General features: G+C 35.2%; 2 protein-coding genes across 3 annotated transcripts in view; one reads left to right on the forward strand and one right to left on the reverse strand.

Moving 5' to 3' along the window:
• LOC109833714 (insulin-degrading enzyme-like 1, peroxisomal) overlaps nt 1-5,079 on the forward strand; it is a 40,769-nt gene extending 35,690 nt beyond the window's left edge. The window contains exons 20-26 of the mRNA XM_020401499.1: nt 1,017-1,218; nt 1,305-1,513; nt 3,173-3,297; nt 3,457-3,508; nt 3,583-3,669; nt 4,343-4,465; nt 4,588-5,079. Coding sequence (XP_020257088.1) covers nt 1,017-1,218; nt 1,305-1,513; nt 3,173-3,297; nt 3,457-3,508; nt 3,583-3,669; nt 4,343-4,465; nt 4,588-4,839 — 1,050 coding nt within the window. The 3' untranslated portion in view covers nt 4,840-5,079. The remainder of the gene's footprint in view (nt 1-1,016; nt 1,219-1,304; nt 1,514-3,172; nt 3,298-3,456; nt 3,509-3,582; nt 3,670-4,342; nt 4,466-4,587) is intronic.
• On the reverse strand, nt 6,695-13,289 carry LOC109833715 (cycloartenol-C-24-methyltransferase 1). Of its 2 annotated transcripts, none has more exons than XM_020401501.1 (13): nt 13,192-13,289; nt 12,652-12,740; nt 12,151-12,217; nt 9,898-9,971; nt 9,689-9,773; nt 9,535-9,590; nt 8,641-8,695; nt 8,443-8,490; nt 8,194-8,277; nt 7,912-8,112; nt 7,703-7,828; nt 7,503-7,600; nt 6,695-7,071 (listed from the first exon to the last, which is right to left on the reverse strand). In XM_020401501.1, exons 2-13 carry the CDS (start codon nt 12,732-12,734, stop codon nt 7,011-7,013), a joined length of 1,038 nt encoding a protein of 345 aa, XP_020257090.1. In that variant the 5' UTR covers nt 12,735-12,740; nt 13,192-13,289; the 3' UTR covers nt 6,695-7,010. The 2 variants fall into 2 exon arrangements, with proteins under 2 accessions (XP_020257090.1, XP_020257089.1); XM_020401500.1 differs by lacking the exon at nt 13,192-13,289 and adding an exon at nt 12,825-13,087.

Genomic DNA, 15,150 nt, shown 5'->3' on the forward strand with positions numbered 1-15,150 from the left:
TTATTTGTTAAAAGAAAAAAAACTTAAATACTCAGGTATCTAAATGTTTGTTCTTTCCATGGTTGCCCTCATGTTTTCTGGTTGTATCTGACACAATATGCTTACATTGTCTTCCGAGTATAATTTTGATAAGAAGATATGGTAATATTTACCTTATGTGACTAGTGGTTGATGAAGAATTTCTTGTCTAATATAAATAGGAATTTTTACTGTTTATTCTTAGATAAATATTTTATCATGAACAACAAGCAGAAAATCGTGACCTAAGAGGAAAAATACACTGCCAGGTAACTTTACATCAAGAACTAAAAGCTCCAAATAGTAGCATCATAAGAATACCGACAGTGAAGAGTCAAAAAACAAACCAAAACAGCAGAGAAAAAAAGAAGCATGTCTTAACAGATTAAACAAGATGAATATTCCAATCTCAACACCAATTATTACGGTGTTTCAGAACCCAGAAAAAAAACTGCAGGTTCTTTATCTCTAGCTAAATAATACAAGTGATTAACAAAGAAAATAAAACAAGTGATAATATTTAGGTGGGTAATGAAACTAATAAAGATATACTTTGAAGTCATTTTTATTGTAAATTGAAGATAACCATGCTATAGTTCTGTTTTTCTTTATATCTTCTTAGTAATTAACTTGTTGATTCTGTTATTTGTTGAACTTTGCGTAGTCTTCTGGTAGCATTCCAGAATCTTTTAATTTAGACACAGAAAAGAGTTATCCAACCTATTATGTTACTAGTATATGCTTATCAATAATGTTTAATGGTTCCTCGACTATCATGAGGAGATACATCCTAGATGTTGTTTTCTGTGCAAGCTTTGTGTTTTAAGTTCTCATCAAACAGTATCATAGACACACCCTAGCTAGTTAAGTTTTTCCTTGCAAATTTTGCTCGAGAAATCAAAACAACTAATTGGCAGAGGCATTAAAGATTGATATCATTGATTTTCTTGTTTCGTACATATTAGTGGTTAATGATGTTCAGTTACTATGTCCATCAGGAAGCAGTCATAAAGGAGTACCAGAACTTTAAGTTTCAACAGCCATATCAGCAAGCTATGTACTATTGCACACTGTTACTAGAGGATCATACATGGCCATGGAGCGAGGAGCTTGATGTGCTTCCTTATCTTGAAGCAGATCATCTTGCAAAGTTCGCTCCTATTTTACTTTCAAAAGCATTTTTGGAGTGTTTAGTGGCAGGTTATTTCCTTTACCTTTTCAATTTGTCTTCCTTATGCAATTACTATTTCAGAATATGCATGTTAATTGTTTGTGATTGCCTGTAGGAAACATTGAGCCAGCAGAAGCAGAATCAGTAGTCCAACACGTAGAAGATGTCCTATTCAGGGGTCCCCAGCCTACATCCAAACCTTTGTTTCCATCTCAGCATTTAACAAATAGAGTAGTCAAGCTTGACAAAGGTGTTATTTACCATTATCCAGTTGAGGGCCTAAATCAGAAAGATGAGAATTCTTCCCTTGTCCACTATATTCAGGTACTCCTATAGTCCTATGCATTATTCTACATTAATATAAGCTTAAGAAATTTGAACTACTACATATAATGAATAAGAATAATTAGATTCTTGCATTGTCACTTTATCCTTGTCTACTACCTTTATTGAAATATGTTTAGGAAATTTTAGTCGGAATTTTGGTATAAGAAATTTCTGTTCAATTGATTAATAGTATAAAAAAAACTCGAAACATGAACTTCTAGTAGCTGGAAGCAACTGACCTAATATTTTTGAAGAAGAGCATGTTGCTGCTTGAGGTAAAGGAAGCACATGACTGTTCAATAAGTATTCTTTCGGAAGCAATTAGGTTGATGGAGTGGAAAGAAATACAATGGTCCTGGGTATCATATTCAAGTAAATATAGAAGGATCATTATTGGCGCTATTAAATTTCTCATTTGTTCTTTGCTATCGAACAATTTCTTTATATCTCAAATTCTATATGTGAGGCCCAAGAGAAGGACACAATGAGGTGTTTGAGGAATCCATATGATGGGAATTTTAGTTGGCTCTTTCTTCTACATCAAGGATAGTGCACCTGGTCCTGATGGTGTTTATTGGACTAGCAGTTGAGGTTTCTGTGGGATAGTAAGGCATCACTCCAGCAACAAGAGATTTTTTTTTCAAAATGCAATAGACCTTTATTTTATTTGTTTCTCATTCCCAAGGTTGAGTCAGTTAGTCTTGTAATCTTTTCCTCCATATTGTGGCAATTAGTCGATGCATGTTCTTGCCTAAGTGCAGTGTCTATTCAGCAAGGATACTGGAGAAACAAAATGTATATTGGATGATGTCACTTTCTAAGAGATCAAGACAATTTAATACTCTTTTTGGAACATATCAATTCCTTATTACTTGGGAAATATAGGTGAAAAGAATTTAGAGGTTTTCTCTAGCAATAAGAACTTACTGAAAGAGTTACATTATTTCTTAATAGCTAGTTTTGTTTGTGGAGAAAATGGATTAGTAACATAATATCATGGACAGTGATACTAGTTTCCAAAGTTTCATGCAGCCAGTCCTGACATTTTTAAAGACACACGAGTCTGATGGTTCCTTTATCCTGAAGGTTAAGAGGCTAGATGCTAAGAGTTGATGTTACTTGTGGCAATGATACATGCATTAAAGTTGTGGCTTGTAGAGCTTTAAGTAGATGTAAATTATTTGGTATGCTTTAGTCACACAGCAACTCCTTTATTGAAGAAGTAAAAGAGCATAAGATGTGGAGCTCTTGCAGTCCCTACATCTGTCTTGCTCCTCAGCCTATGTTACAGCTGCAACAAAGCAAAGAATTTTGTTTTCGTTTTTTTACGAACTGGAGTCTCTAGCTCCTGGGAAAACAAAGAATAACTAAACTAGGAAGCGACTAGTTTATGCGTATCTAATAAGTCTTTTGTATATTACATTATGACATAACAAAAGCTTACGGTCTAACAAGTAACAAGCAGTTAAACAGTTAATTGTGCTGAAACAGTCTCTTCCCTTTCTTGGCAGACAAGAATTGTGAAGGAAGTCATGACCAACTGTGGCTGCAATTATGCAACTTTTATTATCCAGATTATATTTTCTGTTTTATTCTTTTATTAAAAGCCATTATTGGCTAAATCTCATGGTTTTCATTGTCTGACATCTTGAGCAGGTTCATCAAGATGATATAAAGTTAGATGTCAAACTTCAGTTGTTTGCTCTCGTTGCGAAGCAACCAGCCTTTCACCAGCTACGTTCTGTAGAGCAGCTGGGATATATAACCGTGCTTATGAAGAGGTAATTGGGATATTTTTCTTTTGGACTTTAATTAGGATTACTTTTCTTTCCGCCCTTAAGGCGTAAGGTGAACATGATTTTCCATTAAGTTATATTATGCCTGCTACACAGGAATAAAGGAGTGATTCCTGTTGTTGTTGTTGTTGTTGTTGTACACAGGAATGATTCTGGTGTTCGCGGAGCTCAATTTATTATACAGTCAACAGTGAAGGTACAGAAAGACGAGATGTTTTGCTACCTTAATTATTTTTCTCTTCTAAATTTCTTGTTCTCATGACTTCACAGGATCCGGCGGAACTTGATGTTAGAGTTGGAGCTTTCTTAAAGCTATTTGAGGGTAAACTCTATGAAATGAGTGAAGAAGAATATAAGGTTGGTTTCTCCTGGCTTCTGATAATCTTTGTTCATTTATATGATTATTAATACTAGTCTTTACTATTTGATAATTGGTAATACAAGGGTAAAACGAATACTATTGCAGCATTGCTTTTAGAAATACGGAAATTACTCCTGTCCACCATGTAAGTGATGATGTTCAAATTTGTAAAACATATTTGGCCTCATTAACAAATTCTATACATGCTTCTAGACTGCTGCCTATATTTGAGTGAATTCCTATAAAATAAGTTTAGAAGATCCAACATGTCCACAATGATGCAGGTACCCTATTTATACTTATACATACAGAGTCTGCACTAAACTGATGCTCCCAAAAAAGTGAATTCAAAGAATCCACATGCAGAGTGTTAGAAACCTTCTTTTCTGTGTAGAAATTCGAGTTGTGTATGCATTCGATTTTAATTAGTTTTTAACTAGACCCTAGCATTAAATCTCTCTTTCATATGTTGGGTATCTTTGCATGAGGTGACTAATGGTTGTTCCATTGACATCAACATTGCGATCTTTGCATCTTCGAATCTTATCTATTGATGAAGGTCAAACTAGTTTTTCCTTTTAACATTTGGCTTCTCAAAAATTAAATGAAGTTCATAATTAATCAAGAGATGCATACTCACTTTTAAAACTATGTCAATGCGGCTTGCAGAGCAATGTCAATGCACTGATTGATATGAAACTCGAGAAACATAAGAATTTGAGGGACGAAGCAGCCTTCTACTGGGGAGAAATTTCTGATGGTACTCTAAAATTTGACAGAAGAGATTCTGAGGTAAGTGCTGTGTTTTGAAGTCTATACTATCACTACTATTTCAGAGAATAATTTTCACATTTTTCAAGCCTCCATGTTTTATATTTCAACATAAAGAGACTTATCTATGGAAGAAATTATAGGTTGCAGCTCTGCGTGATCTGAAGAAGGAAGAACTGGTGGATTTCTTCAATTACTATATCAAAGTAGATTCACCTCAAAGAAAGACTCTCAGCGTTCAAGTCTATGGTGGAGTGCATTCAGCGGAATACAAGAAGACAATCAATGAAGCAGATGAACCGGGGAGGTATCAAATCAAAGATATATTCAGCTTCAGAAGGTCAAGACCTCTCTATGGTTCTTTCAAAGGCGGGCTTGGCCACATGAAATTATGAGGGAGTTTTGTTAGCTCAACTGCAAATGATTTTGAAATCAGATTACCGAAGAAAGGCATTTATTGCGATTCAAGCAAAAGGAGCACTGATTATTGGTTATATGTAAATTGCTTTAGCACTTGGATATGCTTTAGCTAGTAAAAACTGAAACAATTGTTTTCATAACGTTCCAATTGCCAGGTCCTACACATAATTAGATAATTTGAGTCTGGTATTGTGGTTGGGTACTATCGTAGTTAAGGATATGTTTTCGGAAAGTGAATGAAGGTGACCAAAATGGGAAAGAACTAAAATCACATGATTGAGCTACATTGTGGATGATCCGCTCAGTCAAACTTGATCTACATATTCTAAAACTCCAACACACCAAGTTTGGGGTGAACCTATCATCGTTTAACCCTCCGTCAAGCCATGTGAAAAGTTTTATTCATTCGAAACCATTAAAATTGATATGAGTTGATGAAAGGTCAAACGATGACGGGTTCATCCCAAACTTTGTTTGGGTTTTAGAATATGTAGATCAAGTTTAACAGAACGGATCATCCACAATGTAGCTCAATCATGTGATTTTAGGCCGTGTCCTTAGATGATTATCTAAGACGTCATCTTAGGAACACTTCTCCCATATATATATATATATATATATATATATATATATATATATATATATATAGAGAGAGAGAGAGAGAGAGAAAAATGGAGAAACTTGGTACCAAGTTGCTCCAAACAACTTGGTAGTGATGTGGCCTAATCTTGTCCATACATCTATATTGGAGTTGGTGAAGGGTGGTTGAGGCTCTATCTTCGAGGTGTGGTGTAGGGGCAAGATTAGGCCACATCACTACCAAGTTGCTTTAAGCAACTTGGTACCAAGGTTCTCCATATTTCTCATATATATATATGAGAAATATGAGTATGCTTGGTACCAAACATAAAAAGTTGTGCTTAGTATTGAGGTGATACAATCTCATCCACTCATTCAAATGAGGGATCATATTCACCATTTGAATGAGTGGAGGGGATTGTATCACCTTACTACCAAGCATACCCATATATATATATATATAAGAAATATGAGTATGCTTGGTACCAAACACAAAAAATTATGTTTAGTAGTGAGGTGACGCAATCCTATCCACTCATTCAAATGATGGATCATATTCACCTTTTGAATGAGTGGAGGGGATTGTACCACCTTATTATCAAGCACAAAATTTGTTCTTGGTACCAAGCATACCCATATTTCTCTCTCTCTCTCTCTCTCTCTCTCTCTCTCTATATATATATATACTTCACCTTTCTCCGGAAGAGCTAGATGGTGTTAATTCCATAACACAAACAATTCTGTTCACTTTTCACCCCAAATTTGACGCTGAAAGCTGTTTTCAGGTAAGGGGGAAAAATATTCCTCTACTTTTTGCTTCGCTTTTCACCAACCGAACGGGTGATATTTGTTAATCAACTAAACAAGCAATGCTTCAGGTGAACGTACTAAAAATTAGTGTGGATGTGAAAGGAATATTGTGCGGAAACAACTACAACATATTATCGTATTAATACTCGTCTTTGTTGATATTTGTTTGAACATCGGACGTGAGAGAGATATTTGATTAAAATGACATCTATGATGCAAGTATATTAGGTAGGATTAAACAAAGAAGATGACAGAAAAGATGCATGCTGATTACGATCACGGACATTATGTCCCTCTCGAGACAATGAGCCACTACAAAGAAGCTGCCAATGGTTCGACCTCTGCCGCTCTCTTAATCCTAAACTAGCAGAAATGAATCCGTTTCACAAAACTTGGAATAACAAACTGATAACAGTGATTTAGCCACTATGAACAAATGTATTAGTTGGAGAACTAATATAATCATAGAACTTTCAACAGTCAACAGTACCAGTCCAGTTCTAACGCTCCCATAAAACATACAGCTGGCTTTGCTTTGTTTTTTTCCTGATAGAGATGATAATACATCAAGGTCACAAAAAGCCATCCCGCATTCACTCAGAACCAAGTTTTGACAGAGAAATTGAATCATGTTTAAATTAAAAAAATTAAAAAATAAAGCTTAAAAGTTGACAATTTTTCGTTAAAACATAATCCTACACCCAGGCGAACAGAAACCCCGAGGCTTCTGCAGCTAATAACTGACCACTCATGAATCTCAAGAGGCTGAGTGTGGCTTTCGGACCAAGAAGAAGTACATTGGGGTAAATATCTCCTTCCTGCAAATTTATATGCCATGTTATTCCAAGGTTGAAGGCAACAAAACGAGAAGGGCACCGTATAAACAAGGATTAATTGCACATACACTCCCTGTACTAAAGGAGATTAGCCATTGGTTACTATTAAAACTTTTTACTAGCGCTAAGACCCCCGAGTTCTCTCTTCGTTTTTCTGTATATACACCATTAAAGGATGTGTGCTCAACATATGTAAAGGAATAGGGGGTCTCTTGCAACACAATTATGTCATTCGACACCTTTGTAAGGGATAAAGAAAACAGAGAGAGCTCTCCATTTGGGAGTCTGTTGGACATCCGATAGTCTCAAGCGCTAGTATTTTTTTTTAAATGGGTTATAAGTGGCTCACCCCTGTAGTGAAGGGGTTCTACTTATATAAGGAGCCCTACAATAACCACACAATTATTTCTTACCTTCCACCTTCAACAAGCCCTTCAGCTGCCTTCTCGAGAAATGAGGAAACTCTATCGCTTCCTGCTGGGGCGAGACGGACAAACTCTAGTGCTTTGACCTGCAAACAGAAAAGTAATGAATTAACCAGTATAAACCTGCAGCTATAATAGAAAAACGATCAAAAGAAACAGAAGGTACTACTTTCGACATTATTCCTTACCATGGATTTGGTTAAAAACCTTCCGAAAGATGTCAATCGAAAGCTAGTTATGGAGATAACACTAGTGTCCAATGGCAAATACCATGGCAGAGGTGAATCTACAGCGAGGTCCTTCTCCCATATAACCTTTAAGGAATCATCATTATTTATCAAATTATATGAGAATAGTTGCATAAAATGATAGGTTCTAAATCAGCAGGATTTGTTACCTCGAATCCAGCAAGTTTCAGGGCCTCAAGGCATTGTCTTGTTGATCTTACATCAGGGAGGCCATTACCAAGCTCAATTTCAGCTTTAATCTTCTGGTGTACTTCATTTTCAGGGTTAAAATGGTCGGTCATGCACCACTCATAGGCAGCAAAACATTGACCAGGCTTCAACACTCTGTAAATCTCCTTGTAGCAGCCTAGCTGTATCATTTGACAAAATAAGATTTACATATTTTCACTTGAACAGAAATATATAATTTCAAGTTAAGAGTGTGTCCAAACCGCATCAGGGGCATGACATGTTGCTTCAATTGCATAAATTGCATCGAAGGTACTATCTGTGAATGGCATTTTCATGAAATCAGCCTGCATACGTGCAGATGTAAAAGATCAGTTAGGCTCAAACATTATAAATTATGTAATTACTTTTCACTTTCAACTGATTTTGTGATTACTTTTTGGCTATATAAGCAGCTACATAATGGCAATGCGATATAATCAGATGCCAATGAGGAGGAAAAAAGACGGTACCTTAACAAAATTACAATTTTCAGCCAATCCCGATTCCTTGTTTAGCTCCTGTATGTTGATGCTCATTAGTATGTTTTCTCCAAAATTTAATTACTCTGCCTTGTTATAGATGTAAAAAAGAAAGGCAGACTTCTTAGTCTAGCTAGAATATCAGAGTTAATACTCAAATTGGATGAATCAAAAAGAATATGCACTAACCACTCCCCTAGATATCTGGTACTCATTGTTGTTCAGCCCAGTAATGGATGTAGAACTGCAAGGTTTATATGCATTTCGTCAGGTTAACTTTTACCTTAGTTGAGCCCAAAGTCATAAAATAATAATCCAGAGTTAAACAAAAACATATATACCATCAAATGTAATAATTACAAAACAAAATGGAAGTAACACAAAAAGAAACAGGACATAGAGTTTCTACGAAAGAACACTGTAAGACATTCACAGGTAAAATAGCCCCAAAATATATTTTATCTTCCAATAATGTAGCATAGTTTGTTTAATGCATTTTTCTTCCAATAATGTAGCATGCATGATATAGCAGATATGATTACTTCAAGTATCATCTACAAAGCATGCAACATATTTCAAAAAATGTTTTAATCTTCAGACAACTTCAAAGTAAGTGGTTCATGCCCTTGAAAAGCAAGATATGTACTATGCTATAACAGAAAATTATTACCCAAGGAAATTAAGCTCTGAAAAAGGAAAAACAAAAAAAGAAAACAAAACTGCCACGGCATGGCTCTCAGTTGATTTTGATTAAACAAGTTACGGGGAAAAATAGTACTTGAACCGTTCTCCAAGATGAAACGATAAAGTGTAGCTGGGTATGAGAAGCTTATGAAGACTGAGCAAAGACAATTTTTCTGTTTTCAAGCTTGATGAAAAAGGTGGCTTTAGTACACAACAATCAGCTTTCCTAGGATTCAGCTTCCTCAGTAGTTATGTCATGTAAGGTGTTAAATTCAATACGCAATGAGTATAATACGATAGCACAATGTTTAGTATAGATAAAAGGTGATGTACAAAGAATCAATAGGAAAAGCCCAAATGATTCAGAGGATGGAAAACAGTTAACAGGAAGAACATTACCTAAACCTAGCTATTTCTCTTAATGGTCCGCCAATTCCACAACCCACGTCCAATACCTACAATTAAAAAAAAGAAAAAGAAAAGAAAATACACATTATTCGATGAAAAACTATAAGTATAATCATCATTCTCATAAGCAATAGAAAGGGTAAACCTTCATTCCACTTTTCAATCCTAGTTGGAGTGCCAGGAAGTGTTCATGACGCTTGATGCTTTCACGTAAGGACTCCCCCTTCCATCTAAAAAAGAATTGGAGCATTAGTAAATTCATTATTGTTAGCATAAGCAACGCAAAATAATGCAACAATAAGAAGAAACTTATGAAACACTATAATTCCTATTCAGCTATAAGTTCATGCTAACCTGGGAGCGAAGTGAAAGGACTCTCCCCAGCCAAATTCATAGAAGCTAGTAGCAAGATCATAGTATTTATTTACCTGAAGATACAACATAAATGAAGCAGAGTCGGTCACGCTTATCATGCAATAATAAATTACAAGGGTACGAAATACACCAATTATTGTTTACTGCTAAACTGCCACTCAACAGGGTTAGCACTGGAGGATAAAAATAAAAAATTAATTGTTTTGTGTTCCTTAGCAGTTCACTGTCTAATGACAATGTACAGAAATGATGTCAAAAAGGGGATTGTCTGGCCATAACTATTTATATGATCAAACTAATTGCAAATATTCTTGCCTAATCGAAAATGATTTGTGAGCAACAACAAACACAATCGATGAGTACAAGTTTACAAGGAATGGAGAAATAAAAGCTTCACAAAGCATTACCGAAACTATAATATCACTCATTAGATTGTATTAAATGCGTAGTACTCAATCATATGTAAGAAAGCAATCTCTTTATACAGAATCAGAAGCTGTCAGACACAAAGAATAAAAGTTGAATGCATATAAGCTTCTGCATTGAGCGTTTGTTTCACAAGTACACAAGTTCGTCAAGCATACAATTAACTTTGGCTGTCTTTAACTAACATTTACAGTAGCTTTATCATAATGCTTTAACTGTTAAGCCAAACTCATGACTTTATGTGCATTCAACTAAGTTTTATGTGCAAAGTGTACACAGACAACCACATTTGGCCAATAACACTAAATTAATGTCTGGTAAGTGGGCCAAAGATCAAAGCTGAAAGTGCCCTAGAAAGGAAAAAAATTACAATCATATATGTCCAACAACAAGAAATCAAATTGTCTAGTAAATGTGGCTCAATGATCAACTAGAGGTTGTTAGTGCACATATAAGCAGGAGCTTAGTAAGACCTAAGAGAAATTTAACAAAGTGATTCCAGGAGAATACGTTATCTGCTTATAAGATGTCACAGTGAAACAATGGGGTCCTATTTTCTGTTAGGCATTAACAGACAGCATTAAATCACTTGTCAATCTTGCCTGATAAAATGTTACATTTTTAAATTTTCTTTTTTACATACTTGTCATAATGAATGGAGGAATATGATTCATGTAACTGACCCAAAAATTTGGAACAAGGCTTTATTGTTGTTGTGTTATTGTTGTTTGTTTGCTTGTTTTACAAATTTGTCATAAATGATAGCACAAACGAAATGACACTTGCATTTGGAATTTATATTAAACACATTGACACCAGAAATGAATTATTTACAGACTCAACAATAACGAGGGAAGTGTACAATAAAAGCCGCTCTATGAGGCTGTAATATGGGCAAATATACTCCACATGTGCAAGGACTCCAAGTTGGACTTTCTCAAATAGAAACTGAAACTACGTGAAGCATAGAGTTAAACTACCACGATCTTCAAATAATCAAATAACGTAACTGCAAATATACGAATCAGACTAGCCTAAACTTTTGTCCTCTTTAAGCTGTCAAGTGTTGAACCCAATTAACTTAAATTCACCTTCTCCTTCCATTCTACTCATATCAAAGCCCATCCCACTGGTAACCCATCTCGCTTTGGCATCTATTTCCATTCAATTCAGTGACAGACACCCTTGAGAAATGCTCAGACTTAAATTAGTTTAGCTCAAGAGTACTGGATATAATAAAGCACCATTGATCCCCTTGAGTACAATGCTTAGAATTAGATCAGTTCGAGAAAAAAAAAAGCTTTGAATCTCTTAGTACAGAGCTCACACTAAGATCAGCTTGGCACAAAAAGCTCAGTGAAACTCATATTAGGTTGATTACTATTGGTAAATTTAGATTGGTGAATTTGAGCGAAGAGACAATCGGATCAGCTTGGCAATAAAAGCCCAGTAAAATTCATATTGGCCTGATTATGGTTGCCGAATTTGAGTAAGAGGGCTTTCTCTGTAGAATCTGACTCATTAACTGTAACCATCTACCAGACAGAAAAGTTTCTTAAGTCACATTGATTACTCATGCAGTCAAACTCAAATGCAGGACCCAGTAATCAACATCAGCACCTAATAAAGCAGTCGATTCAGAACTCTGCTATCTCGCAAGTTCGTTCAAATCAGATGAAGATGACTAGGGATAAAGAATACATAAACAGATCTAATAAATAATGAATGGAAGAAGAAGAGAAATCATCAAATATCTATTTGAAGGAAAAAAAAACAGAGAATAGAAAAGACGACTAAATGCCTTACCATATCGCTGTAATTAGTTTTCCTTGTTTCCTCATCCCCACCATGGTAAACATGGTACTTCTCATACCTAGGCAAATGAACATAAAAAAAAAAAGTTAATTGATTCAAAACTACAAGATCTTTGCAATAATTCCACATCCAATTTACTTTGCTTGAGATAAAAATCAGATCTTTTTTAGTTTAAACTCATATAATTCTTTTAATTTAAAAAATAAGAATCCTAAACATCATATTCCACCATTGACAAAAATCAAAACACAACCATCATTCTTTTCTTATAGATTCAACAATGAAAAACAAAATATTTTTTACTAAGTCCCAGGTATTAAATACTCTCTCTGATTATTGATTATTAATTTACAGCTCAAATAAGTAAAATAAACAAAGATCCGAAAAAGAGATGACAGATCATAGACTCACTGTCAAGAGTCACAGAAACCAAGCAATATTTAACTACTAAAAAAGTTCAATTAAAACAAGCTTCGAGGGGAAAAAAATTACTGTTCCACAGCAGATTCAACCTCCTTCTTGTTGATCTTTCCTCCAAGCCCAGATGCAAGATCTAAAGCTCCAGTCTTCGACATCGTCAACTACAGGAATTAGTTCAATACAAATCAAAAATACTTCACCAAAAGAAAAAAAACACTATATACTGCCAAAAAAAGAACACACACCATCATTCAAGTTGAGGATTTAAGAACGTGAAACAAATAAATTCACTAAAGCAAAAGTGACCGTCGTCTCTCGACAAAGAAAAAAACAACTTTTCGATTTTCCCAAAGTTGGACAACTTGCTTTTTTGTTGTTCCTTTTAAGTCAGAAAAAAGGAAATTATATATAGACAATTTTGACCCAGAAGATAAAATCTTCAAGAGATCTTAACTATGTCAAATACCCAACAGAAATATTATCTCAAATCTAGAAAACCCATTTGAATTTTTGAAGGAAAAAAGAGAGAGAGAGATAATCAAGGAGGAAATGTGGCATTATTAGCCACTTAGAAAATACAAAAAAAAAACAGATGAGAGCTCTAGGGACAACCTTGGAATCGAGAACAAGAATGTAGGGTCAGGAGAGAGAAAGCTGAGCGCTGAAGTAGCAAATTTATAGTGGCGGGGTGGGGGGCCCGGGGGGCTGAATAACAAGGAATAGCCAAATATTTATTGTTAGTAATAAGAACAGTATACGTTACATATTCCAAGGGGATGAATATAGAAGAAATTTTCAAAATCATCTTGACAATTTTTTTTTTTAAGAAGTAGACCTAATCCATTTTTAATTATAGAAATCTATTCGCTTTGAGTTAATTACGATACTAATTAGTCGGTGTTGTTAATTCCAACTAATTAGTAACCTAATTACAAACGGGATCAATGAGCGGGAAAGGTTTACGGCTGCTAATTAGGTTACTAATTAGTCGGGTGGATAATTCCGACTAATTGGTATCGTAATTAACTCAAAATTAATAGATTTTTATAATTAAAAGTAAATGAGGTCAATTTTTTTAAAAAAAAATTCTCTTTGGTGAATATATGCCAGGTCTCATGCACGAGCATGGCACGAGCAGACAGGCTGGTGTTTTATGGGCCCACAGCCCAGCATCATGGTGTGGACCCGAAAGGACCGGATGCGGTACTGTTTGGACTACTAAACTATTCAATGAGTTGTGCACCTTGTGTCGCATTGAGCCCATCAGATGCTTTAATAAAGAAACTGGGGGAACAAAATCATGCAGGGGACCCTCTCCAAAACAAATCATGTAAGCAGAATTGAGATTAAGTATTTTGTTCGTATCAATCTTTAACTGTTTATACTGATTTAAAACTGATAATAATAAAAGGGTAAATATGAGAAAACCCTCTTGAACTTTGGACAATCATAGGACAACCCGGTTAACTTTCAAAATATCTACACATCCCCTTTTGAGGATCGAGATTATCGCAAAACTTTCCTTTTAACTTTGAGATTTTATCAGAAAATCTCTTAACTTTGATCATAAAAGCCCCCTAAATTAGAGGGGTTTTATCGTGAGGGGTTTTCTGATTACACCTAAGTTGGGGTGTGGGGGGGGGGGGGTTCTGATATTTAGCACTAAAATAAACGCAGTGTCCTTCTTCCTCTCTCTATACGATGTGATTTTATTTTATTTTATTATTTTTTTCCAGAAAACTATATGACATGATTCTATGCGAGTATTTTTTCCAAAGAAATGGATAGGATCAAGCAACAGGTAGACCTCCTGAGGACGTGGTCGTAATCGATGATGAATCTGAGGATGTAATAATGATGATGGTCCACACGCAATCAAACATGTTACTATGTTAGTGAGGCCCAGCTGGCTTAGTGATGAAAGCAAGAGTAAGAAAGAATGTTAGCTTTAAAATCAGATTATGGCCTTTTATCTTTAGTATGAAAAAGAATTAAGTACTATTTTAGCAAATTATCCGTTTAGATGTAGACCGTAATCACATGACAAGCTCTCGTTTTGAAGTATATTTAAACCGTACTTTTGATTTCCATCATCACTGTGTATATTGAATTTTGGAATGAATTGGTTGTGCCGGACAATTAGATTGATCAAGCTATAATTTAATTTATGTGGTTTTAATGAAAAGTTAAAAGAAAGGTTATTGGAATTACTTCAAAAGGGCAAAAAAACTAGAAGAGGCCGGGGTCACTTCCTGTTGTTCATGTTGAGCGCTGCGGAAGCCAAATAACCAAACCAACGTGCTACGAGAAATCAAATCAAACGGACGTCGAGAGAAGGCCAAACGAACCAAATCAATGCCACAAACACAAACAACCAATTTTAACGTGGTTCGGCAAGTTACCTACGTCCACGAGGCAAGAAGGGAATAGAGTTTTTCACTAATAGAGAAGAAGAGTACAAACTCATATTACAAATCACTCAAACTCACCAATTAATCTCACCAACAAATCTCTAATTCTCTCCAAACAAAACCTTAACCAATAGCTCAGAAAATACCTCTTTTCTGTGCT

Source organism: Asparagus officinalis, chromosome 3 (assembly GCF_001876935.1).
Source record: "Asparagus officinalis chromosome 3, Aspof.V1, whole genome shotgun sequence".
In the NCBI taxonomy this organism is placed as follows: domain Eukaryota; kingdom Viridiplantae; phylum Streptophyta; class Magnoliopsida; order Asparagales; family Asparagaceae; genus Asparagus; species Asparagus officinalis.